The 25,060-nt window shown below is 46.6% G+C and overlaps 2 protein-coding genes across 2 annotated transcripts in view; one reads left to right on the top strand and one right to left on the bottom strand.

Annotated features, from left to right (window-relative positions):
• LOC115110870 (disintegrin and metalloproteinase domain-containing protein 11-like) overlaps positions 1–7,570 on the top strand; it is a 30,105-nt gene extending 22,535 nt beyond the window's left edge. The window contains exons 22-26 of the mRNA XM_065010075.1: position 1; positions 168–279; positions 1,176–1,266; positions 4,691–4,708; positions 5,083–7,570. The exon at position 1 is cut by the window's left edge and continues 168 nt beyond it. Coding sequence (XP_064866147.1) covers position 1; positions 168–279; positions 1,176–1,266; positions 4,691–4,708; positions 5,083–5,098 — 238 coding nt within the window. The 3' untranslated portion in view covers positions 5,099–7,570. The remainder of the gene's footprint in view (positions 2–167; positions 280–1,175; positions 1,267–4,690; positions 4,709–5,082) is intronic.
• A 2,828-nt stretch (positions 7,571–10,398) lies between these two features.
• On the bottom strand, positions 10,399–24,432 carry LOC115110266 (endoplasmic reticulum protein SC65-like). Its single transcript, XM_029635769.2, has 7 exons — positions 23,812–24,432; positions 14,361–14,510; positions 13,640–13,811; positions 13,377–13,505; positions 13,099–13,244; positions 12,048–12,131; positions 10,399–11,258 (listed from the first exon to the last, which is right to left on the bottom strand). The coding sequence occupies exons 1-7, from the start codon at positions 24,277–24,279 to the stop codon at positions 11,112–11,114; spliced, it is 1,296 nt and encodes a 431-aa protein (XP_029491629.1). The 5' UTR covers positions 24,280–24,432; the 3' UTR covers positions 10,399–11,111.
• Positions 24,433–25,060: the final 628 nt, after the last annotated feature.

A 25,060-nucleotide genomic window follows, 5' to 3' on the forward strand; every position in this document is an offset into this window, starting at 1 on the left:
GGTGAGGACACACACAGGGACCACCCCACCACGCAGGCCTGCATTTAAATAGAGGGATGCTAGCTTGTTGGGTTTGTGTTTTCAAAAGTGAACGTTCTCAACTTGACTACAGTGACCGGTTCATGTTCTCCTTTGTTTTAATCTGTCTGTTTCTCGTTCTCTCTCAGACATGCAGTAACGAGGTGAAGTGTATCTGTGACAGGGACTACACCGGGAAGGACTGCAGTGTCTTTGACCCCATCCCTGACCCCACGCCGCCTGCCAACACGGAGAAGAAAGGTCCAAAGCTCCTCTGTCTGTCTGTGTGTGTGTGTTTCTCTCTCTCTGTCTGTTTGTCTGCCTGTTCTCCTCATATCCCTCTCATTGTCTGTCTACCATCACTTTATCTCTTTGTGTACATATATGGAGTTTAGGGTGGCTATAGTCTAGCTTTTCCAATAGCTATTGCCTTAGTCCTGCTTTGGGTGAAAGGGCAGTGGAGTAAAGTCAGGGAAACTGACTGACACTGTGTCCACATGTGTGAGTGAGTTAGTGTGAGAATGTGTATGCTGAATGTGTACATGTGTGCATATACTGTATGTGTGTGTCTGTGTGTTTGTGTGGGTGTTTCTATAAGTTACAGACACCTGGCTTCTATCTTCAAGTGTCTTCCTTCCTATCTTCCAGTCTGTATCTGATTCAGAGGGGTTGCGTTAAATGCGGAAGGCACATTTCGGTTGAATACATTCAGTTGTGCAACTGACTAGGTATCCCCTTTCCCTTTCCATTGACACAGGGCTCATAGGCCCCCAAAAACCAAACGCATCCTAAGCAAGAGGGTGTCCAGCTGAAAGAGCAAGAGAGGGGGATGAGAAAGAAGTAATAAAAACTCCCTCCTTTCTTAACTGTCGCCTCCCTGATCTCCCCTCGCTCTCCCACGCGTTCCGCTTTCCTCCACCCCATGTCATTTCTTATTCTCTCTTTCTCTTTCCTACTCTCTTTCTTTGGGTATCTTTTTCTCTCTCTCTCTCTCTCTCTCTCTCTCTCTCTCTCTCTCTCTCTCTCTCTCTCTCTCTCTCTTTCCGGATGTTGATGTTGTTGATGTGTGGTGTTGATGCTGTCCTCTGACGTGTGTTTTTGGTGGTGTTGTTGTGTTCCCCTCCGCACCCCTCCTCCCTACTCCTTCCTCTGCGCAGGTCCCAGTGGCACCAATATCATAATAGGGTCCATCGCAGGTGCTATTCTTCTGGCAGCTATAGTCCTAGGGGGGACAGGATGGGGATTTAAGTAAGAGTTCTGGCATGCCTCTGTGTACCTGTCTGCTTCTCCCCAAGGCCCCCACTCACACCCCTCCAAAAAAAACGAATTCACCCACTTTGCAACTCATTGCCCCACCAACGGTGGGGACACATGGGTTGAGTTCACCATCCAATTGCTTTGAAACATATGGAGATATTTAGTATGAGTATAGGGCTGGTACCTCTGATACTTCACTTTGTAAGATCTGGTAGAATTGAACCCTGACCTCCTCCATACATCTCTCCAGGGAGAGAAAGAGATGCCTCCCCTTCACACCTTCAGACTGGCTCCAACCCAGCTCTCCTACCGGGTACAGGAGTGGACAGTTCCCCTGTAGTCGCCTATGAAGTTCCCAAACTGTTGTGGTTCTCTTTGAAGCCTCCCGTGTAGTGTTCATTCTTTGATGCCTCTCCTTAGTGCAGCGCTTCATTTGGGAGTATCTTTAAAGTAGTGTCCGCTCAGTAATGCCCACTCAGTAGTGCCCTAACCAAAGTGCCCTTGCTGCAGTGGCTGTCTCTGGAGAGCCCTAGCTGTGTGCATGCCTGGCCTGCTAATTCTTGTTCACTCCTTAGTCTCTGATCCAAAAGGATTATATCACTTCCCTGTCATCACTTGCATCAAGTGTTACATTTCTTTGTCTGGTTCATCAAAATGAATTTGCTTGATCCATTTCTCCAAATAGTTCATATTTTGCTGGGAATAATGAGTAATCCTTTTGGGGACAGGGGTAAATGTGTGTGCATGTGTGCATGATCTGTGTCAATATTAATGTGGTCGGTTAAATATCTTCTACAATATCTTCTTGTGGTGGTAAACAAACAAGAAAATTGTTTATTACAACTACGGCGGTGACGGACGGTTATTAGTCAGCCAAATGACTGCAGTCACCGTCATCGTTTGAATAGCAATGTTTTTTAAGACGCACATTTTCTCCTCCGCTCCTGACTGCATGTGCTGCTGCAGGGAAGCGGGAGTTGCCTAGGCAACCAAAGACTTGTTCGCTACAACACCTTGCTTGTTTCGTCAAGGCGCAACAAAGTTTCATCACGTTGTTAAGAGCCCACGATACCGTGGAAACGGACTCTACCGCACGAATCCCCGGCCATCCTTCAGTTAGCTGTTCGTTCCACACACGCATACACAATTGTTTGTTTGTTATGATGGTTATTTCATTTCATGATGGCCTTCATCCATAATCGTCAGTTATACGGTAATTGTGCCAGCCCTAATTACAACATCATTAATTTGAGTATGAAAAAAGGTGTAAAAAATATTGTAGTCAGAGTGAGCAGTGGGACAACAACGTCTACTAAACATCACTTTGAATAGGCTTTATACAGTGCCTTGCAAAAACTATTCAGACCCCTTGAATTTCTTCAAATGTTATTGTGTTACAAAGTAGGATTAAAATTGATGTGATTGTAACTTTTGGTCATCAATCTACTCAAAATACTCTAATGTCAAAGTGGAAGAATTAAAAAATATATATATATGATTTATAGAAATGTGATAAAATCTAGTTCTTGCCTAAGTATTCAACCCCTTTGTTTAAGCAAGCCTGAATGAGTTCAGGAGTAAAATGTCTCTTAACAAATCACATAAGCTACATGGACTCACTGTGTGAAATAATAGGGGTTGACATGATTGAGTGACCAACCCTTCCTCTGTCCCCCATACATACCACATATGTATGTATTATCCCTCAGTCAAGTATTGAATTTCAAGCACCGATTGAACTACAAAGACCAGGGAGCTTTTCTAAAGCCTGATAAAGAAGGGCAGTGATTGGTGGATGTGTAACAATAACAAATCAGACATTGAATCTCTCTTTAAGCATGGTCAAGTTAATAATTATGCTGTGGGTGATGTATTAAACCACCCAGACACATCAAAGATACAGTCGTCCTTCTGAACTGAGCTACAGGACAGGAATGAAACTGCTCAGGGATGTTACCATGAGGCCGGTGGTGATTTTAAAACAGTTACAGAGATCAATGGCATTGATGGGAGAAAACTGAAGATGGGTCAACAACATTGTAGTGACTCCACAATAATGAATTAAACGACAGAATGAAAAGAAGAATACCAATATACACAATCAAAATGATTCCAAAACATGCATCTTGTTTGCAACAAGGCACTAAAGTAATACTGCAAAGGAATGCACTTTTTGGCCTAAATGCAAAGCCGTATGTTTGGGGCAAATCCAACACAACACATCACTGAGTAACTGCCTCCTTATTTTCAAGCGTGGTGGCTGCATCATGATGGATACTGGTGAGTTTTTCAGGATAAAAAGAAACGGGATGGAGCTAAGCACAGACAAAATCCTAGAGGGAAACCTGCTTCAGTCTGCTTTCCACCAGACACTGGGAGAGGAATTCACCTTTCAGCAGGACAATAACCTGCTTCAGTCTGCTTTCCACCAGACACTGGGAGAGGAATTCACCTTTCAACAGGACAATAACCTGCTTCAGTCTGCTTTCCATCAGACACTGGGAGAGGAATTCACCTTTCAGCAGGACAATAACCTGCTTCAGTCTGCTTTCCACCAGACACTGGGAGAGGAATTCACCTTTCAGCAGGACAATAACCTGGTTCAGTCTGCTTTCCACCAGACACTGGGAGAGGAATTCACCTTTCAGCAGGACAATAACCTGGTTCAGTCTGCTTTACACCAGACACTGGGAGAGGAATTCACCTTTCAGCAGGACAATAACCTGGTTCAGTCTGCTTTCCACCAGACACTGGGAGAGGAATTCACCTTTCAGCAGGACAATAACCTGGTTCAGTCTGCTTTACACCAGACACTGGGAGAGGAATTCACCTTTCAGCAGGACAATAACCTGGTTCAGTCTGCTTTCCACCAGACACTGGGAGAGGAATTCACCTTTCAGCGAGACAATAACCTACAACACAAGGGCAAATGGTTGCTTACCAAGAAGACAGTGAATTTTCCTGAGTGGCCAGGAATCGTGACAATTGCTGTCTAGCCATGATCCCCAACATCTTGACAGAGTTAATATTTCACAATCCAGGTGTGTAAAGACTCACAGCTGTAACCAAATGTGTTTCTAACATGTCTTGACTCAGGGAGCTGAATACTTACGCATCGGCTATATTTTAGTTGTTTCATTTTCTATCAACCTTTTTAAAATGTTAACTATTTCATCCACTTTGACATTACAGAGTATTTTGTGTAGATTGTTGACAAAAGAATGCCAGTTAAATCCATTTTAAGGGTTGATGAATACCTTTGCAAGGCACTGTACCGCGACTTTGAAATGCCTTTGTCATCACTATACAGAATCTACTGTTGTTGAGCTTTCATTGTCTCTTACTGCAACTGATGTTTCTCCTCTCCTCCTGTCTCTTCTCCCAATGTGTTGCTCCTCCTCCTTCCTGGTTGAAGGAATATCCGAAGAGGAAGGTATGACCTGACACTGCAGGGTGACATCCTTCAACCCTCCTTCATCCCATAGCTCTTCACAGCATGGCCTCAGACCCCATCAGACATCATCCCACCTCTGACCTTAAACGTCATTCCTCCACTGACCTAATTTCACAGCTGATTTCATCCTCTGACCTAATCCCATATAGCACAGCAAAACTCTGGCATCAGTCTCAGCCTTTGTCTTCTCCACCTCATGACCTATTCCACCCAGAATGCAGTTTTCTTTCAGAACCATTTCATGTCTTGTTTATTCTCCTCACACCAAGTCCAACAATCACCTTCTGTCAACTGCTCAACTTGTTTACAACCTTACAACTTTTAGTCTCTTACTCGGTTTCCTTTCTTTCCAGATCTGGAGGAGGATAAGATGTCTGTCTGTCTGTCTTTGTCTGTCTGTTCCTGTCTTTCTCTCACTCTGTGATGTTTCCAAGTCGGAGAAGAGGGAAAAAGAACAAGTCTTCCACTCCTGTCCCGAACCTCTCCAGACCTCTTCTGTTAACATCTCCTCTCCTGTCCACTTCCTGTCTGTCCACCTGTCTATCTCCGGCCCCTCCTGGAAAGTGTAGCACCTCCCACATTGCATACCAGCCAATTATATTATCCAATCAGGATAAAGTCTTTGCCACGGACAGAATGAGAAGGTTGTTGTTGGTCCCTAGTGGGGCGTCAGGGTCTTCCTGCTTTCCAGCGACTAAGTAGTATGCACTTCGGTGTCTGCGTACTGTAGTTCCCTTTCCTTCCGCTTACGTCAGTCCAATGAAGAACATGCCAACAGTGGACAAATTCAGTATGAGACATGTCTTTCCAATGCTTGTCTGGAAACACACTTCTGGCCACTGTTTGAGAATGCTGGACTGGCCCAGACCTGCCATCTGAAAAACGATTTAAATCATAAGATGTTGTCAAAGAAACACATCAAAACAAACATTGATCAAAGACTCAAGTGGCCATTGGATCAGTTGAACTGCCCCTTTCAGAGAGTCCTTGTCTGGTGACTGAATGACAACCCAGATTCAGACATTATCTAGTTACAACAACACGGATGTGATCCAAGAAGAATCATGTATTGGACTTGTTGTGTACAGGCCATTTCCAAAGAAAGAAGAGCAACTTATTGTGAGAATGACTATGAAACAAAAGCAGTAGACCGTTCAAAACATCATGGACTGATGTAGGGTTTATGTTGATTGTTAATTCTTTGTTCCTGTCTGTTGAGATGTAGGAAGGGGGAGACCCTATGGTTTTGGGATCATATTTAAAATGCAGCAGAGACCGTAACTCAGTGTTTTCAACCGTAGATCTACCAACACAGCATTCCACATAGTGTTAGTTAACAGAGACTGTCTGTATGTGTCTGTATTCTATTCGCCACCTTCTTAAGAGGCCCAAAGTGTGTATGGTAAAGGAGGTTGAAACTCTGTGTGTGTGTGTGTGTGTGTGTGTGTGTGTGTGTGTGTGTGTGTGTGTGTGTGTGTGTGTGTGTGTGTGTGTGTGTGTGTGTGTGTGTGTGTGTGTGTGTGTGTGTGTGTGTGTGTGTGTGTGTGTGTGTGTGTGTGCGAGCGTGTGTGTGCGAGCGTGTGTGTGAGCGCGTGCGTGTGAGCGCGTGTGTGTGAGCGCGTGTGTGTGAGCATGTGTGTGTGTAGGGTACCAAAATTCCGGTAACTTTCCCAATATTTCCAAGTTTTCCTGAAATCCTGGTTGGAAGATTCCTGGAATTGTGAAGGAATAAGCAAGGAAATATGGAATCCTCCAACCAGGATTCCTGGAAAACCAGGGAATGTTGAGAAAGTTACTCAAATGAGTGTGTGTGTGCGTGCGTGTGCATGTGTGTGCGTGTGAGAGAGAGATTGAGTGAGGAAGAGAGCAGGTGAATGAGAAAAGTACTTGTCGTGTTTGGGACAGTTATGCCCTTGTTCACCGTGACACTCCTGCCAACAACACTGGTAGATAGTTTATAGATTTTTACTTCTAGAAGAGGTTATCTTTCTGTTGCCTGGCTTTGTGCTCGGGAGCCAATGACAGCACACTAACAAACAAATTGTTTGTATTGAATATGTAACAACAAACTTAAACGAGCACTAGCCTACAGAATGTGAGAACACATATGCACATCTATTTGTATATACAGTATGTACAAGAAGATAATACTGAATGTTGAATACACTGTAGGAAATTGTTTTAAAATTCAATGTTAATATTGATTCATTTGATCTGTTTCAACTAAGTATCTATCTGTCTCCTGCCATACAACTGTCCATCTCCTTTAAGCCATTCCTAGCTGTCCATCTATCTGTCTAGCAGGCACACTGCCTAGTAAACTAGCAATCTGGCCATCTATCTATCATTGCAGCTGTCAATCTAAATGCCATCTAAATATTGGACACTTGTTGATAGGCTCTGAGCCTTACGCTGATGATGCTTTAACACAGTGAGTTTGAAATGACCCCAGGACAGCTCGTCAGTGGAAATGTGATGAGAGGAGGTGCATTACTATTGACCAGGGCCCTTAGTGCTCTGCTGGTGAAAAGTAGTGCACTAGATAGGTAATTGGTTACCATTTAGGACTCAACCTGGGGTCTGGTACACTAGATGTATGGAGAGGTCTGTTTGATTCAGCACTATGGCTGATGCACTATAGTTCTTCACCATTTGTACAGAATATGTACCATCTTTAGATGGTGGCCAGTTTGCTTGCGTTTTGAATTTAGGAAGCAGAGAAAAAGAAACTCGTTATATCCCATATTTTTAAACACTATCTTTTTATTAAGTAGACAAATTGAAATAAGCAATGTAGATGAATTGAAATGAAGGGGAAATAAAATCAAAAAGTAAAAAGTATTTCTTTCCTCTGGTTTCATTGTGTGAATATATCTGGGATGCTATGACAATGGCGTCATTACTTGAGGCCAAGATGTATGTACTTTGCTCAGTGTGTTTAATTATTGTTTAGAATAACTAAATTCAGTAACTACTGCCTAAATGTGATTCTCTATATAAGATTCTTAAGAGACTAGGAAAAAGTGTGCACTGCCTTCTATTCTATGTTCTTGAACTTGGCCAATGATTATACATTTACATTTTTGCAAGTTTCAGACTTCATTGCACCTCATTAAATGTTCTCTTGAGTGAAGATGTGGAATGACTGTGATCCACACTCCTCTCTGCAAGCTTCCCCTCCCGGGAAGGCCTGCACAATCCCAAGACCTCTCCATCTGTAACGATCGTCATTGGAATGAGACCAAAGCGCAGCGTGGAAATTGTTCATATTTAATGTTCACAAAAAAAAACACTCAAACAAAATGACAAACGGAGAAAACGAAAGCGCACAGTTCTGTCAGGGAAACAACTAAACAGAAAACAATCACCCACAAAACACAGGTGGGAAAAGGCTACCTAAGTATGATTCTCAATCAGAGACAACGAACGACACCTGCCTCTGATTGAGAACCATACCAGGCCAAACACATAAACACAACATAGAAAAAAGACATAGACAACCCACCCCAACTCACGCCCTGACCAAACTAACACAAAGACATAAATAAAGGAACTAACCCCAAAGGTGCGGACTCCGGCCGCAAAACCTGAACTTATAGGGGAGGGTCTGGGTGGGCGTCTGTCTGCGGTGGCGGCTCTGGCGCGGGATGTGGACCCCATTCCACCATAGTCTCGGCCCACTTAAGTGGAGCCTTGTGAGCGGCGACCCTCGCCGCCGACCTCGGGACTGGGGTCCCCTGCCGCGGGTCCCGAATGGACGGGAGATTCCGGCAGCACCAGAGTGAAGGGCGATTCCGGCAGCGCCGGAGTGAAGGGCGGCTCTGGCAGCTCCTGACTGACGGGCGGCTCTGGCAGCTCCTGACTGACGGGCGGCTCTGGCAGCTCCTGACTGACGGGCGGCTCTGGCAGCTCCTGACTGACGGGCGGCTCTGGCAGCTCCTGACTGACGGGCGGCTCTGGCAGCTCCTGACTGACGGGAGGCTCTGTCAGCTCAGGACAGACGGGCGGCTCTGGCAGCTCAGGATAGACGGGCGGCTCTGGCAGCTCAGGACAGACGGGCGGTCCTGGAGGGAGGAGACGGAGAGACAGCCTGGTGCGTGGGGCTGCCACAGGACCCACCAGGCTGGGGAGACCTACAGGAGGCCTGGTGCATGGAGGAGGCACCGGATGGACCGGGCTGTGGTGGAGCACTGGAGATCTGGTGTGCAGCCTTGGCACCACTCCTCCAGGCTGGATGACCCCTTTAGCCCGGACCCTCCAGAGTGCAGGCACAGGTTGAATCGGGCTGTGGGTGAGCACTGGAGATCTGGTGCATACCACTCGCACCTTTCCCTTAGGCTCAATACCCACATTCGCCGGGCACGGGCGGAGCGCAGGCATAGGACGCACTGCACCCTCCCAGCGCCCCGGAGACACAGCATGCAGCGCCGGCGCAGGATACCCTGGGCCGAAACGGCGTACTGGAGACCAAACACGCTGGGCTGGCACAACACGCCCTGGCTGGATGCCTACTCTCGCTTGGCACTTGCGGGGGGCAGGCCTATAGCCCACCGGGCTGTGAGCGCGTACTGGCGACACCGTGCGCTTGACCGCATAACACGGTGCCTGACCAGTACTGCGCTTCTTCCTGTAAGCACGTGGAGTAGGCTCAGGTCTCCAACCTGACTCTGCCACACTCCCCGTGTACCCCCCCCCCAAAAAAAAAACATTTTTGGGGGCTGCCTCTCGTGCCTGTCGCGCTGCCGTGCCGTGCTGCCTCCTCATATCGCTGTCGCTCAGCTTTCGCTACCTCCAGCTCTGCCTTGGGGCGGCGATATTCCCCAGCCTGTGCCCAGGGTCCCTTTCCGTCCAAAATCTCCTCCCATGTCCAGGAGTCCAGAACCTTCTGCTCCTGGTAGATAACACGCTGCTTGGTCCTTGGTTGGTGGGTGATTCTGTAATGATCGTCGTTGGAATGGAAATTGTTCATATTTAATGTTCACAAAAAAACACTCAAACAAAACGTCAAACGGAGAAAACGAAAGCGCACAGTTCTGTCAGGGAAACAACCTAAACAGAAAACAATCACCCACAAAACACAGGTGGGAAAAGACTACCTAAGCATGATTCTCAATCAGAGACAACGAACGACGACCTGCCTCTGATTTAGAACCATACCAGGCCAAACACATAAACACAACATAGAAAAAAGAACATAGACTACCCACCCCAACTCACGCCCTGACCAAACTAACACAAAGACATAAATAAAGGAACTAAGGTCAGAAGGTGACACCATCACGGTTGCCAGCTCACAGCTTGTGCCATCAAACCCCTGCAACTCATCCAGAACGCTGCACCTCGCCTGGTGTTCAACCTTCCCAAATCCTCCCATGTCACCCGCTCCTCCGCACACTCCACTGGCTTCCAGTCAAAGGTCGCATCCACTGCAAGACCATGGTACTTGCCTACGGAGCAGCAAGAGGAACTGCCCCTCCCTACCGTCAGGCTACGCTCAAACCCTACACCCCAAAACCGAGTTGGGGTCTGAACACAACGTCTCAAACCCTACATCCTTAGAGTATCTCAAATAATCCCACCAATAATTGGGCATAAGATCAGCATCAGTTTCCATTATACTGTATGTCTGTACTGCAATGGAGGTGCTGAAAGAGACAAGAACAGCGGTGTAGTAAAATAATACGTCACTTTATTCCACACTTCCTGCCGTTGTTCACTTAGCATTTTGTGTGGATTTTTATCTTACCGCTGGACAGACAAAATACGCCTCCGATAGGTCAGAATTCAACATCAACCATCCTAGATATTGACAGAAGGCACAGATCAGTGCCATACTACCAGGGCTATGGCACAAAGGCAAATCATTTCATGAAATAAGAAATGTAACAACAACAATAACAGTCATACAGTATTAACAATTACAATACATCTTTCGAGGGGTTGGGTTAAATGCGGAAGACACATTTCAGTTGAAGGCATTCAGTTGTACAACTGACTAGGTATCCCCCCTTTCCCTTTCTTTTCCCTCTCCATATGCCAAAACAGATGCACAATTTAGCTTTCAGTTTAGACATGGACAAGCTCTGACCTTCAATAAGTCCTGTGTGGGTGTTTGTGTGATCTTGCTAATGGTGGAACTGTGTGCAACTGACAATGTAAATTCTCCCTTTTGTGTTCCTTAAGCTCTGAAATGATGTGTCTGTGTGTGTTTGTATATATACACCATGGAACAATTTAATGTGTGGGGTGTACTAAATATCATATCCTGGCATTTCTGGACGGGGTCTGGCTCTGCAGGGCTGTCCATATTTTTTGAGAGGGGATTTGAGAAGTGTTCTGCTTGGGGGAGGGGTGGTGTTCATGGTGGAGTTGGTGTTTGGGGTCAGGCTGCAGGTTCCCCAGCGTCCCCCTTGGTTTTGGGTTCCTGCCACCAGTCTGCTACGAAGGACTCCTCGTAATCTCCTATCCCCTCAAACTCAGCGTCAGGGGGGGCCGAGGGAGCAGCCACCTCCTCTGGACTCACCACACCCTGCCAAGGAACACAACGCTGAGTTACAGACATACAACAACACATCTACACTTCAAGATGAGGCTTGATTTCACTTGGCTCAGGGATATATTTCTAGCACACGTTGTCATCGTTCTCACACTTTCTTTGCCTTTCTCTTGGTTCTTATTTTCTTTCCCTGTGAATCTCTCACTACTAGTACATGCTGTCATTTTCTCTCCCTCCCTTTCTCCTTCTCTGTCCTCCTCCCCCCTCTCAGGTCTAAGCTGAGGCTGTGTGGTTAGCTGGGAGGGGATGACCAGAGAAAAAAACGCATGTGGCAGGGCCTCAGAGGCCGACACTTCCCAGCTACATACCACACTCCACTGTCGGAAAACACAACATCCCTCCCTATCAATCTCAATCCCTTTCTCCATTTCTCTCTCTTCCAGCTACTGACCCTCTTTCAACCTCTATCCATCCCACTCTCTCTACAGTAGTCTCGCTCGTACATCCCCTGTAGTCAGAATCAGAATCAAAGTAAACACTGTGATTGACTGGTCCCTTCCCCCCACCTCCCCCCGCTCATTTTTCAGTCACCTCCCACAAAACAAAATAGCATACCAGCTACTGTACCCCAAAATTGTTTTGCACATTGGAAATATTCTCAGCAGCCCAGAACCAAATTCTCGCCAGATTTGAAGCAAACCAGCCAATTTATTACAGTTTGTTACTTCTGAGTTTGGTGCTTCTGTCCAGAATTTGTCCTGCACATAAAAACTGGTTCCCTCTGTTACTTCCATCTCCACCCCTTTTGCAGGCTAGCCTTACCTCATCATCAGTCTGTAGGTAGTTCAGTGCAAACTCCAGCATTTCCCTCTGCTTGGTCGTTTGGTTAAAGTACCTCAGTGCCTCCTGCGCAACAAACATGGTGCGTAAATATCATTGTTTGACTCAAGGTGCAAGAACACAAAGCTACAGTTCAAAATTGTTTTTAGCGCTAGAAAACTAAACATTTGATGCTGTTTCCCTTTGTTTTAATACTCATTTTCCCTTCAGTCAGCATATCATGGAGTATCTACAGCACCACTAACTTCATTTGAAACTATCACAGTTTCAAAAAGGCCTATATGTTTCAGGGAGCTTTGTTGGTTTTATTTAATTGATGGCGTTGCAGGTGCTGTAAATGCTGTACTGGTAGAGCATAACTAAGAACCTATAGGACCTAATCCTTTTCAATTAATTCATCCTTTTTAATTAACCACCTTTGTAGGGAATTGGTGCTATATATAGCTATATGTTACAGCTTTCCTTTTCTTGTTTTTTTTGTGTAGAGCTGTGGTGCTCCATGGCATATATTAGTAAGGAAACAACAGCTAGGTCATACCCAAAATCTGAAACTATTACACATCTTGTTTGGAATCAGGTTCAGGAATGAGGTTAAACTGGGTAAGGTTTATTACCATAATTCTAGATCAGTGGTATTCAAACTTCTTCAGCCAGAGCCCCATTTTTTCAGCCAAAATTTATGGGGATCCCACCCCAAAATCTGTCAATTTTGATTTTTACATCAACAAATAACCTTTAATTCATTGCATTTTCATCTCTTGTCAAAATGAAAAGAAACCAATAAATACATTTACTCAATATTTTTTTCCCCTTTCTCCATTATCTTTTTCCAAAACATTTGTATATTGTCCCATACAACAACCACAAAAATTGGCCATCCCACTGCAGTTCCCAGGGTCGCGACCCTGACTTTGAATACACTGTTCTAGACGATGGTTCGTATTAATCAGAAATGACATGTCAAGTCTTGACAGGGCACATCGGGATGCTGAGTTGGGCGTCAAGGTTATATAAAGTAATCTGGTTTACTCACCGGGCGAGGCAGGAAGTGTGTCTCCTCCAGGCCCCACTGTTCTCGGTAGAAGCGGTAGTACACCATGTTCTGCTGCATCACCTGGTCGTTAGCGTCAAACAGCATGTAGCTGGCCGCACACGGAGCCGCGTTACGCACGTCGTTCACTGCACAGAGGGAGGGTGGGTCATCTGACAACTGCATAACAACCTGAATAGTTGCTGTACAATTCTGGTCATGAAATGCAAGTGCAGTAGAGTTTGGAGCTCCATCGAGGTGTGACACTTTCATGTCCTTACGTTTATAGTAGGCAAACTGGAGGTAGTGGTACATGGTAGCCACAAACTTTTCCACAAAGAAACCACCGACGTTGGGCATCAGGTTCTCCTCACACTTCACTTTACACTTCAGAACTTCTGTGTAGAGATCTGAGAGAAAGAGAGGGAGAGGGAGAGAGAGAGAGAGAGAGAGAGAGAGAGAGAGAGATATTATACTGCTATGACCAGAGTCTCTGCCCTCTCAATAGGGACCATGAGTAGATGGGGGTTTGCCAGACACTCACCTGCCAGTGTAGGGTAGAAGTCTTTGTACTCTGTGACCTCATATGACCCTTCGCAGCCTGCCAGGCAGAGGTCGTACATTTTGAGGTACTCCGTAGTGGCCTGCTCCATGTCCCGAGCACTGGCACTGAAATCTCCAGAGTTATACAGTTTCACAGCCTTCAGGAACACAGGCTGGAGTACAGAAAGGACCAATCAAAGTGTTAGAGACACTAGACATGGGCTGAAAGAACAACAGCCAGGGGTCAGAAAGGACAGCACAGTTAGAGACACTAGATATGTGCTGAAGGGACAGGACATAGCACGCAGTTGCAGAACACCAACCAACATTTGAATAGAATTCAAACCTACATTCTATTCTGAGACATTTTTCTAACAGAGTTGTGAAAAAGTACTTCAGTATGTTTCTCCGCCATTCATGTTTAGATTGAGAAAGCCATCGATAACATACTAACCAACACATATTTTCAATGAATAGTTCTAGTACTGTGTTCAGGTGGGACAGATGGGCTCTTCAGCAAACAAAGGAATTGAAAAAAATCATGAGAATGGCTTACCAAGAAAAACTTCCAGTGCTCTCAATCCTTTTTATGTCGAATTAGTGCTTTTGGAGGTTTTTCTTGGACAGCCATTCTCATTAGTTCTAGTACTGTACCAGGTGACGGGTATCAGAGCTAGTTGTGATGTGTATGGGGGCTGGTTGTGAGCTGACCTCACACTGACCTCGTAGGGACGCTCCTCGTGGTCGATGAGGTACTCGTCCAGCTCAAACAGCGTCTTGTAGTAGTTCATGTTCTTGGAGATAAAGGGGTCTTCTGGGTTCTTCTGGAGGAACGTGTGGGCCGCTGACACGGCCCTCTCTATGTTGTTTAACTGTGGGAGAGAGGAGATACAGAATGTATCATCATTATTGTTATGGGTCATATAGGGTCCAGTAGTCTTGATTGGTTGCTCTTGGCGCTCTGATACTTAGTGTCATCGTTGGATGACTTCTAAAGACACTCTCTCTCATTCTAACGAATGCCTAGCTGAAGCAAGGGGTTCTCTACATGCAGCAGGTCTTGCCAACACTAGTTAGTCCTTAGAATAGCATGGCTTCTAACCTCAAATCACCTCACCAACTGCTAAGAGGTGTGCTTCAGCCACTGTCTCAATATGGCTCTAAGGCATGTGCTGAAAGGATTAACTGCCAATCAACACTTGTCGGTAAGAAGAATACTGTATGCCTATATTCAAAGATTACTATGTGGTAGCTAAGCCTGGCAATTGTCAAGAACCCATGGTGTATAGATTCAAACTGTGACCTTGGTCTGTCTTATGGAGGAGGGTTTTTGGAATACTGCTGTATATCTGAACAAGTGAAGAAACGGAAGAATGCTCTTAACAGAGCCATGAGATCACCGTTTGGCTGACACACATGCCTGGAACACCTATGAGAATGTCTGGATGTGAATAGCATCGAATAGTCCCCGCAATATGCAACTTTTCAGGAAAGTCAGGAACCAATATACACACTCAGTTAGGAAAGCAATAGGCTAGCTAGCTTTTTCAAACAGAAATGTGCATCTTGCAGCACTAATTCCAAAAGGTTTTGCGACACTGTAAAGTCCATGGAGAAAAAGAGCACCTCCTCCCAGGTTCCCACTGCACTGAGGCTGGGAAACACTGTCATCGCCGATAAATCCATGATAATCGAGAATTTTAATAAGCATTTCTCTATGGCTGGCCATGCTTCCCCCACCCCCTCTCTTCCTAAAATTATCCACCGCCATGGTTGCAACCCCTATTACTAGTCTGTTCAACCTCTCTATCGTATCGTCTGAGATTCCTAAAGATTGGAAAGCGGCCGCGGTCATCCCCCTCTTCAAAGGGGGACCCAAACTGTTACTGTTACTTTAGCCAAATACATTTCAACTCTGTTTTTCACAATTCCTGACATTTAATCCTAGTAAAAATTCCCTGTTTTAGGTCAGTCAGGATCACTGCATTAAGAATGTGAAATGTCAGCTTTTTCAGCTTCTATTTCTTTCATCACATTCCCAGTGGGTCAGAAGTTTACATACTCAATTAGTATTTGGTAGCATTACCTTTAAATAGTTTAGCTTGGGACAAACGTTTTGGGTAGCCTTCCACAAGCTTCCCACAATAAGCTGGGTGAATCTTGGCCCATTCTCCCTGACAGAGCTGGTGTAACTGAGTCAGGTTTGTAGGCCTCCTTGCTCGCACACGCTTTTTCAGTTCTCCCCACAAATTCTCTATAGGATTGAGATCAGGGCTTTGTGATGGCCACTCCTATACCTTGACTTTGTTGTCCTTAAGCCATTTTGCAATAACTTTGGAAGTATGCTTGGGGACATTGTCCATTTGGAAGACCCATTTGGGACCAAGATTTAACTTCCCGACTGATGTCTTGAGATGTTGCTTCAATATATACACATAATTCTGCTTCCTCATGATGCCGTCTGAAGTGCACCAGACCCTGCTGCAGCAAAGCACCCCCACAACATGATGCTGCCACCCCCGTGCTTCACGGTTGGGATGGTGTTCTTTGTCTTGCAAGCCTCCCCCTTTTTCCTCCAAACATAACGATGGTCATTATGGCCAAACTGTTCTACTTTTGTCTCATCGGGCCAGAGGGCATTTCTCCAAAAAGTACAATTTTTGTCCCCATGTGCAGTTTCAAGCCGTAGTCTGGCTTTTTTATGGCGGTTTTGGAGCAGTGGCCTCTTCCTTGCTGAGCGACCTTACAGGTTATGTCGATATAGCACTCATTTTACTGTGGATATAGATACTTTTGTACCTGTTTCCTCCAACATCTTCACATTGTTCTGGGATTGAGTCACACTTTTCGCACCAAAGTACGTTCATCTCTAAGAGACAGAACGTGTCTCCTTCTTGAGTGGTATGATGGCTGGGTGGTCCTATGGTGTTTATACTTGCATACTATTGTTTGTATAGATGGGCGTGGTACCTTTAGGCGTTTGGAAATTGCCCCCAAGGATGAACCAGACTTGTGGAGTCTACAATTATTTTTCTGAGGTCTTGACTGATTTCTTTGGATTTTCCCATGATGTCAAGCAAAGAGGCACTGAGTTTGAAGGTATGCCTTGAAATACATCCACATGTACACCTCCAATTGACTCAAATGATGTCAATTAGCCCATCAGAAGCTTCTAAAGCCATGACATCATTTTCTGGAATTTTCCAAGCTGTTTTAAGGCTCAGTCAATATGTAAACTTCTGACCCACTGGAATTGTGATACAGTGAATGATAAGTGAAATAATCTGTCTGTAAACAATTGTTGGAAAAATTACTTGTGTCATGCACAAAGTTGATGTCCTAACCGACTTGCCAAAACTATAGTTTGTTAACAAGAAATTTGTGGAGTGGTTGAAAAACGAGTTTTAATGACTAAACTTCTGACTTCAACTGTATATCCATCCTGCCCTGCCTTTCTAAACTCTTTGAAAGCCAAGTGAACAAACAGATCACCGACCATTTAGAATCCCACCGTACCTTCTCCGCTATGCAATCCGGTTTCCGAGCTGGTCACAGATGCACCTCAGCCACGCTCAAGGTCTTCAACGATATCATAACCATCATCGATTAAAATACACTACTGTGCAGCTGTCTTCATCGACCTGACCAAGGCTTTCGACTCTGCCAATCATTGTATTCTTATCGGCAGACTCAACAGCCTTGGTTTCTCTAATGACTGCCTCGCATGCCTCACTAACTACTTCTCAGATAGAATTCAATGTGTCAAATCGGAGGGCCTGTTGTCCGGACCTCTGGCAGTCTCTATGGGGGTGCCACAGGGTTCAATTCTCGGGCCGACTCTTTTCTCTGTATATATCAATAATGTCGCTCTTGCTGCAGGTGATTCTTTGATCCACCTCTACACAGACAACAACATTCTGTATACATCTGGCCCTTCTTTGAACACTGTGATAACAAACCTCCAAACACGCTTCAATGCCATACAACACTCCTTCCGTGACCTCCAACTGCCCTTTAATGCTAGTAAAACGAAACGCATGCTCTTCAACCGATCGCTGACCGCACCCGCCTGCCTGACTAGCATCACTACTCTGGACGGTTCGGACTTAGAATATGTGGACAACTATAAATACATAGGTGTCTGGCTAGACTGTAAACTCTCCTTCCAGACTCATATTAAGCATCTCCAATCCAAAATTACATCTAGAATTGGCTTCCTATTTCGCAACAAAGCCTCCTTCACTCATGCTGCCAAACATAACCTCGTAAAACTGACTATCCTACTCATCCTTGACTTCTGCAATGTCAATTACAAAATAGCCTCCAACACTCTACTCAGCAAATTGGATGCAGTCTATCACAGTGTCATCCTTTATGTCACCAAAGCCCCATATACCACCCACCACTGCGACCTGTATGCTCTCGTTGGCTGGTCCTCGCTACATATTCATCTCCAAACCCACTGGCTCCAGGTCATAAGTCTTTGCTTGGTAAAGCTCTGCCTTGTCTCAGCTCACTGGTCACCATAGCAATGCCCACCCTTAGCACACGCTCCAGCAGGTATATTTCACTGGTTATCACCAAAGCCAACACCTTCTTTGGCCGCCTTTCCTTCCAGTTCTCTGCTGCCAATGACTGGAACGAATTGCAAAAATCACTGAAGTTGGAAACTTACTTCAAGCATCTGTCACGACGTCCACCGAAGTCGGCCCCTCTCCTTGTTTGGGCGGCGTTCGGCGGTCGACGTCACCGGCTTTCTAGCCACCACTGATCCACTTTTCATTTTCCATTTGTTCTGTTTTTTTCTTATCACACCTGGCTTCACTCACCAATTACTTGTTTATTGTAAGTCGCTCTGGATAAGAGCGTCTGCTAAATGACTTAAATGTAATGTAAATGTATTATTTAACCCTCTGTTCCCCATGTTTTATTTGTGAGTGATTGTTATTTGTTACGTGGATTATTGTCAGGCGTTGCACTTTTGATTTAGACCGTGTTTTTGGCACTTGTATGTGTTATGTGCTGTCATTTGGTAACCGGTATTAAAGTGCGCCTGTTTATTATACTCCGCTCTCCTGCACTTGACTTCGCCTCCCATATTACATAATCACTCACCTCAAGAATGGAGTCAGCAGGAGCAGACGCCATCCCAGTTGCAGTGGAGGAGTGCGTTCAGCAGCACACAACCATGTTGCAATGTCTAGGCACAGCCATGGATCGCATGCTGCAGACTATGGATCGTTGGGAGAGAGGAGGAGGTTTTTCAGTGCTTCCACCTGCTCCACTACAACAGGTCCCATTGTCCACCCCTCTTTCACCTGGTCCCAGCGGTATTCGACTCGCGCTCCCGAGGGAGTATAATGACGGCTGCCGAATAACAGAGATTTCTACTACAGCTGGAGCTCTACCTGGCTACCGTCCACCCGGCTCCTTCGGGGCATGAGAGTGTGTCCGCCCTCGTCTCCTGCCTCTCAGGAAAAGCCCTGGAGTATGCCAACGCCGTATGGAGTGAAGGAGACGCGCCGTTGGACCGTTACGCAGAGTTCACCCACCACTTTCGGGCAGTGTTTGACCACCCGCCTGAGGGTCGAGCGGTGGGTGAACGTCTGTTCCACCTGAGGCAGGGGACGAGGAGTGCGCAGGATTTCGCCTTGGACTTCCGGACCCTGGCCTCCAGCGCGGGGATGGAACGACAGGGCCCTGATCGATCACTACAAGTGCAGTCTGCGCGAAGACGTCCGTCGGGACTTGGCCTGCCGAGACACCACCCTCACATTGGACGAGCTGGTGGACCTGTCCATCCAGCTGGACAAGCTGCTGACTGCCCGCGGACATCCGGATTGGAACCTGTCAGTTCCATCCCCCAGCACCTCCTCTCCAACGCCCATGGAGCTGGGAGGTGCTGCACTTAGGGCGACCGGAGGAGGGGCCATTCCCTGCACCATCTGTGGCTGCAGAGGGCATAATGCTGGTCGGTGCTGGGGGGGTTCCTCAGGGAGTCGAGGCAGCAGGCAGGACACTATCGTGTCACCCCAGGTGAGTTGGCACCAGGCTCACCCAGAGCCCCTTGTTGCTCACATGTATGTGTTTATTTCATTTCCTGAGTTTTCCCCACATTCCCAGCATAAGGCGCTAGTAGATTCAGGCGCAGCTGGGAATTCTTTTTGACCGTTCATTTGCTCATAGTTTAGGGATTCCCCTTGTTCCTGTGGATATGCCATTCCCTGTGCACACCCTAGATAGTCGACCATTAGGGTCAGGGCTGATTAGGGAGGCCACCACTCCACTTGACATGGTTACACAGGAGGGTCACAAGGAGAGAATCAGTCTCTTCCTTATTGATTCTCCTGCGTTTCCCGTGGTGCTGGGCTTACCCTGGTTGACCTGTCATGACCCCACTATTTCGTGGCAACAGAGGGCTTTCAAGGGGTGGTCACGAGAGTGCTCAGGGAGGTGTGTGGGGGTTTCCATCGGTGCGATAACGGTGAAAAGTCCAGACCAGGTCTCCACCCTGCGCATCCCCTCAGAATATGCCGATTTGGCTCTCGCCTTCTGTAAGAAGGCCACCTCATCGACGGGCGATTGTGCGATAAATCTCCTGGTAGACTCAGCACTTCCCAGGAGTCACATGTATCCTCTGTCACAGGAGGAGACGGTGGCTATGGAAACATATGTCTCCGAATCCCTGGGGCAGTGATACATTCGGCCCTACACTTCACCTGCTTCCTCAAGTTTATTTTTTGTGAAGAAGAAGAATGGGGGTCTGCGGCCGTCTATTGACTATTGAGGGATCAATCAGATCAATGCACGGGGCGCACTTCTTTACAAAATTGGATCTCAGGAGCGCTTACAACCTGGTGTGTATCCAGGAGGGGGATGAGTGGAAGACGGCATTTAGTACCACCTCAGGGCACTATGAGTACCTCGTCATGCCGTACGGGTTGATGAATGCTCCATCAGTCTTCCAGGCCTTTGTTGAAGAGATTTTCCGTGACCTGCACGAGCAGGGTCTATGGTGTATATCGACGACATTCTGATATACTCCGCTACACTCGGCGAGTATGTGTCCCTGGTGCGCAGGGTGCTTTGTCGACTATTGGAGCATGACCTGTACGTCAAGGCTGAGAAATGTCTGTTCTTCCAACAGTTCAACTCCTTCTTAGGGTCACCTGAAGGCTCTGTTTACCTCGGCTCCCGTGCTGGCTCATCCGGATCCCTCTTTGGCGTTCATAGTGGAGATGGACGCCACCAAAGCTCCACCCCTGTGCTTTCTTTTTGAAGTAGCTCAGCCTGGCGGAGCGAAACTATGATGTGGGGGACCGGGAGCTGTTGGCTGTTGTCAAGGCTCTGAAGGCATGGAGACATTGGCTTGAGGGGGCTAAAAACCCTTTTCTCATCTGGACTGACCACCGCATTCTGGAGTACATCCGGGCGGCGAGGAGACTGAACGCTCGCCAGGCAAGGTGGGCTATGTTCTTTACCCGTTTTGTTTTCACTCTATCCTACAGACCAGGTTCCCAGAACGCCAAGGCAGACGCACTGTCCCGGATGTATGACACATAGTATGGGATCACACTCCCATACTTCCGGCCTCTTGCCTGGTGGCACCGGTGGTGTGGGAGCTGGACGCGGACATCGAGCGGGCGTTACGCACAGAGCCCACTCCCCCCCAGTGTCCAGCTGGGCGCCTGTACGTTCCGTCTGCTGTCCGCGACCGTCTGATCTATTGGGCCATCTATTGGTCATCCTGGCATCGGTCTGATGGTGCGTTGCCTTAGTGGGAAGTACTGGTGGCCCACCTTGGCCAAGGACATGAGGGTTTATGTTTCCTCCTGCTCGGTGTGCGCCCAGTGCGAGGCTCCCAGGCACCTGCCCAGAGGCAAATTACAACCCCTACCAGGTGGAGAAAGTAAATCACGATGTGGGTAGGTTTCTGCGGGCATATTGCCATGACTGGGGGAGTGGGCGACATTCATCCCCTGGGCAGAGATGGCCCAAAACTCACTCCTCCACTAACCTCTCTCCTTTCCAGTGCGTACTGGGCTATCAGCCGGTTCGGACACCGTGGCATCAGAGCCAGATCGAGGCTCCTGCGGTGGACGAATGGTTCAAGTGCTCGGAGAAGACCTGGGACGCCGCCCATGTGCACCTACAACGGGCCGTGAGTCGGCAAAAAGCGAGTGCCGACCGTCACCGCAGCGAGGCCCCGGTGTTCGCACCAGGGGACAGGGTCTGGCTCTCGACCCAAAACCTGCCCCTCCACCTGCCCTGTCGGAAGCTGGGTCCGCGGTTTGTGGGGCCATTTAATTCCTGAGGAGACTGAACAAGGTATGTTATAGATTACTGTTTCCCCTAGATTACCGTATTAATCCCTCGTTCCATGTGTCTCTCCTCAGGCCGGTGGTGACTGGTCCACTCCATGATTCTGAGGTGTGGGAGGTTCCTCCGCCACCTCTGGACATCGAGGTGGCCCCAGCGTATGCTGTTCGAGCCATCCTGGACTCGAGGCGTCGGGGAGGGGCCTTCATTACCTCATGGTGTGGGAGGGGTACGGAGAGATGCTGGGTGCCGGTGGAGGACGTCCTGGACCCTTCGATGCTGCGGGATTTCCACCGTCTCCATCCAGATCGCCCTGCGCCTCGTTCTCCGGGTCGTCCCCGAGGTCAGTGTCGATGCGCTGCTGGAGCTGCACATCAAGGGGGGGTCTGTCACGACTTCCGCTGAAGTCGGTCCCTCTCCTTGTTTGGGCGGCGTTTGGCGGTCAACGTCACCGGCTTTCTAGCCACCACTGATCCACTTTTCATTTTCCATTTGTTCTGTTTTTGTCTTATCACACCTGGCTTCACTCACCAATTACTTGTTTATTATTTAACCCTCTGTTCCCCATGTTTTATTTGTGAGTGATTGTTATTTGTTACGTGGATTATTGTCAGGCGTTGCACTTTTGATTTAGACCGTGTTTTTGGCACTTGTATGTGTTATGTGCTGTCATTTGGTAACCGGTATTAAAGTGCGCCTGTTTATTATACTCCGCTCTCCTGCACTTGACTTCGCCTCCCATATACACGCATTACAGCATCAGCTGTCAGAGCAGCTTACCGGCTGCAGCTGTACACAGCCCATCTGTAAATAGCCCATCCAACCAACTACCTACCTCATCCCATATTTGTTTTTGTTTTTCTGCTCTTTTGCACACCAGTATTTCTACTTGCACATCTTTCTTTTGATCTGCACATTTTTCTACTGTGTTATTGACTGTATGTTTGTTTATCCCATGTGTAATTCTGTGCTGTTGTTTCTGTCCTACTGCTTTTGCTTTATCTTGACCAGGTCGCAGTTGTAAATGAGAATTTGTTCTCAACTGGCCTACCTGGTTAAATAAAGGTGAAATAAAAAATTAAATAAAAAATCGAGACAGATGCTGCGAGCATCCAGAGGTGATGACCTGAGAAGATGCTTTCCAATGGAGGAGTGGGCTTGCCTGAGGAAAGATTCCAATTATAACACTCACGTGTGCGCACAGGCCGCAGAAATTGTTGCACACATATTTTATGCACATTCCAATGGCACGAGTGTTTGGCTTACTTTCACTTCAAAAGTAAATCCTCTTTATTTTGCCACGGGGAACACTGTTGATTTGCCTGCTTGGTATTCTGCATCATAGGCCTACGTGTGGTGTTCGCTTTGGTAGAAAATAATAAGACGACTGTTCTTATTGGGGGACCGTTTAACGGGGCGCTGTTAGAGAGACGTGGCATGTGTGTTCAACTACTTTTGTAGCATTCTCAACAGGTGGGCTGAGGAAAGTCTGGGAAAAACTGTATTGTTTCACGCTTGTGTCACAGTCTTGCTCATGGAAAACAAGCTACTATATGATATTTCATTCGAAGTATCAGGCTATGACAGTGGCCTATGTAAATATCGTCCTATTACACATTAGTTACTCATATCGTGTAATAGGTGTGCCAGGACAGGTTGTTACAATTATATGATAATATTAGAATTAAGAATTTATTCCACATATGCTAAGATTCTTACAAATAGGCCTATTATCTACTAAAGGGAAAACCCACTGTGACCATGTCGACCGTTATTTGTAAACCGTTATTTGGATATCTTACTCTAAATGTATTTCATGTCCACCCATTCAGCAGAATAACTCTTTGATCTCACCTGGTAGTAAGCATATTGTATGTACCGGTAGGGTATCCTCTTTTCAAAAGCTTCCAGAACATCCCTCTTCGGGTAGGCTACTGTAAACACTGGAAATGTTGTTTTGCACTTTTTAAGGCACGAAGCTCGGAGTAAGAAATGCTGCATGATGCGGAGACTGCAGTCCGCGAAGAGGGTATCATTGTCCCGACTGACAGTGCTACAGTTCTGGCTGCAAAACGCTTCGCTGTCTTTCAGGAGCCGGTGAAGACGCAAACTCAATTCCATGTACTTGATGCTGTCCCTCCAGTTCTGCGCTCCATACTGGTCTAGAGCATGTCCATAAGCAGATTCAAGTGGCATTAGATCGTTATGTGGGAAACTCTTGAAGCTATATTTCTCATACTGGGCTTCGACCAGAAGCGGAGCGACCAAAACTACACAGAAACAAAATGAAAACCGGGTTTCTTTAACGTTTGTAGGGGCCATTATGCTTATTCTCTATCATGCCCTCCGTTTCTCCAACCAAACACGAATTTCCCCAGGGTTTTCTTCACCAGTGAATGGTCATGTCTGTTTGCACGTACAGAGCCTTGGCCAGGCTCGGAGAGACGGAGAGGAGGGGAAAGAAAAGTCAGGGTTCCTCTGCAATAGTTTCACAGGGAGTCAGTCGGAGGCAGTGATTTCGGGCTTAGATTAGCCCCTGGGTCATAACGCCCTCATGATTTTGCTTAAATGACATTGACCAAGTTACTGGAAAATACAACAAAACTTTTGTTTTGCATTTTGATGGGCCGATGGTAGCCCCTACATTATTTTAAAAATTAAAATTATATATATATATATACATGGAGGAAATACATATGTGGAGGAATTGAACACACTGTAAAATATGTAAATATAGCATATGTATGACTGTGTGGTGGTCTAATAAGGAATATGCTATTATTTCTATATTTAAACATCTAAAGCAAATACTTCTTCACAGATTCGACAACTCTTCGTTGTTGTTTTCATGGGTAGGTTTGTTGGATCTACGAACATTCCAGCAAGCATGTTGGAACATCGCATGCCAGATGAGATGGTCATCAGAGGGACGTGCTTTTTAAAAATTTTAACAGTGAAAATATGAGCAGAAAATTAACATAGGCCATTGTAAATGTTAGATAAATAACAAGTCATATTTAAATAGAGAAGTAGACCAAAGGTTGGAATGTAGGACATGCGAGAACATAATTCTGGGCCTTTCTTTCCGGATGGGCGCCTCCCG

The sequence above is a fragment of the Oncorhynchus nerka genome, linkage group LG26 (assembly GCF_034236695.1).
Source record: "Oncorhynchus nerka isolate Pitt River linkage group LG26, Oner_Uvic_2.0, whole genome shotgun sequence".
NCBI classification, from domain to species: Eukaryota; Metazoa; Chordata; class Actinopteri; order Salmoniformes; family Salmonidae; genus Oncorhynchus; species Oncorhynchus nerka.

Coding starts and splice junctions, on each gene's coding strand:
- LOC115110266 (XM_029635769.2), bottom strand. CDS start 24,279: ATGGCCCCTACAAACGTTAAAGAAACCCGGTTTTCATTTTGTTTCTGT. Junction 13,245..13,376: donor CCAGTTTGCCTACTATAAAC/GTAAGGACATGA, acceptor CCCTCTGTGCAG/TGAACGACGTGCGTAACGCG. Junction 12,132..13,098: donor CACACTTCCTGCCTCGCCCG/GTGAGTAAACCA, acceptor TTTGTTGCGCAG/GAGGCACTGAGGTACTTTAA.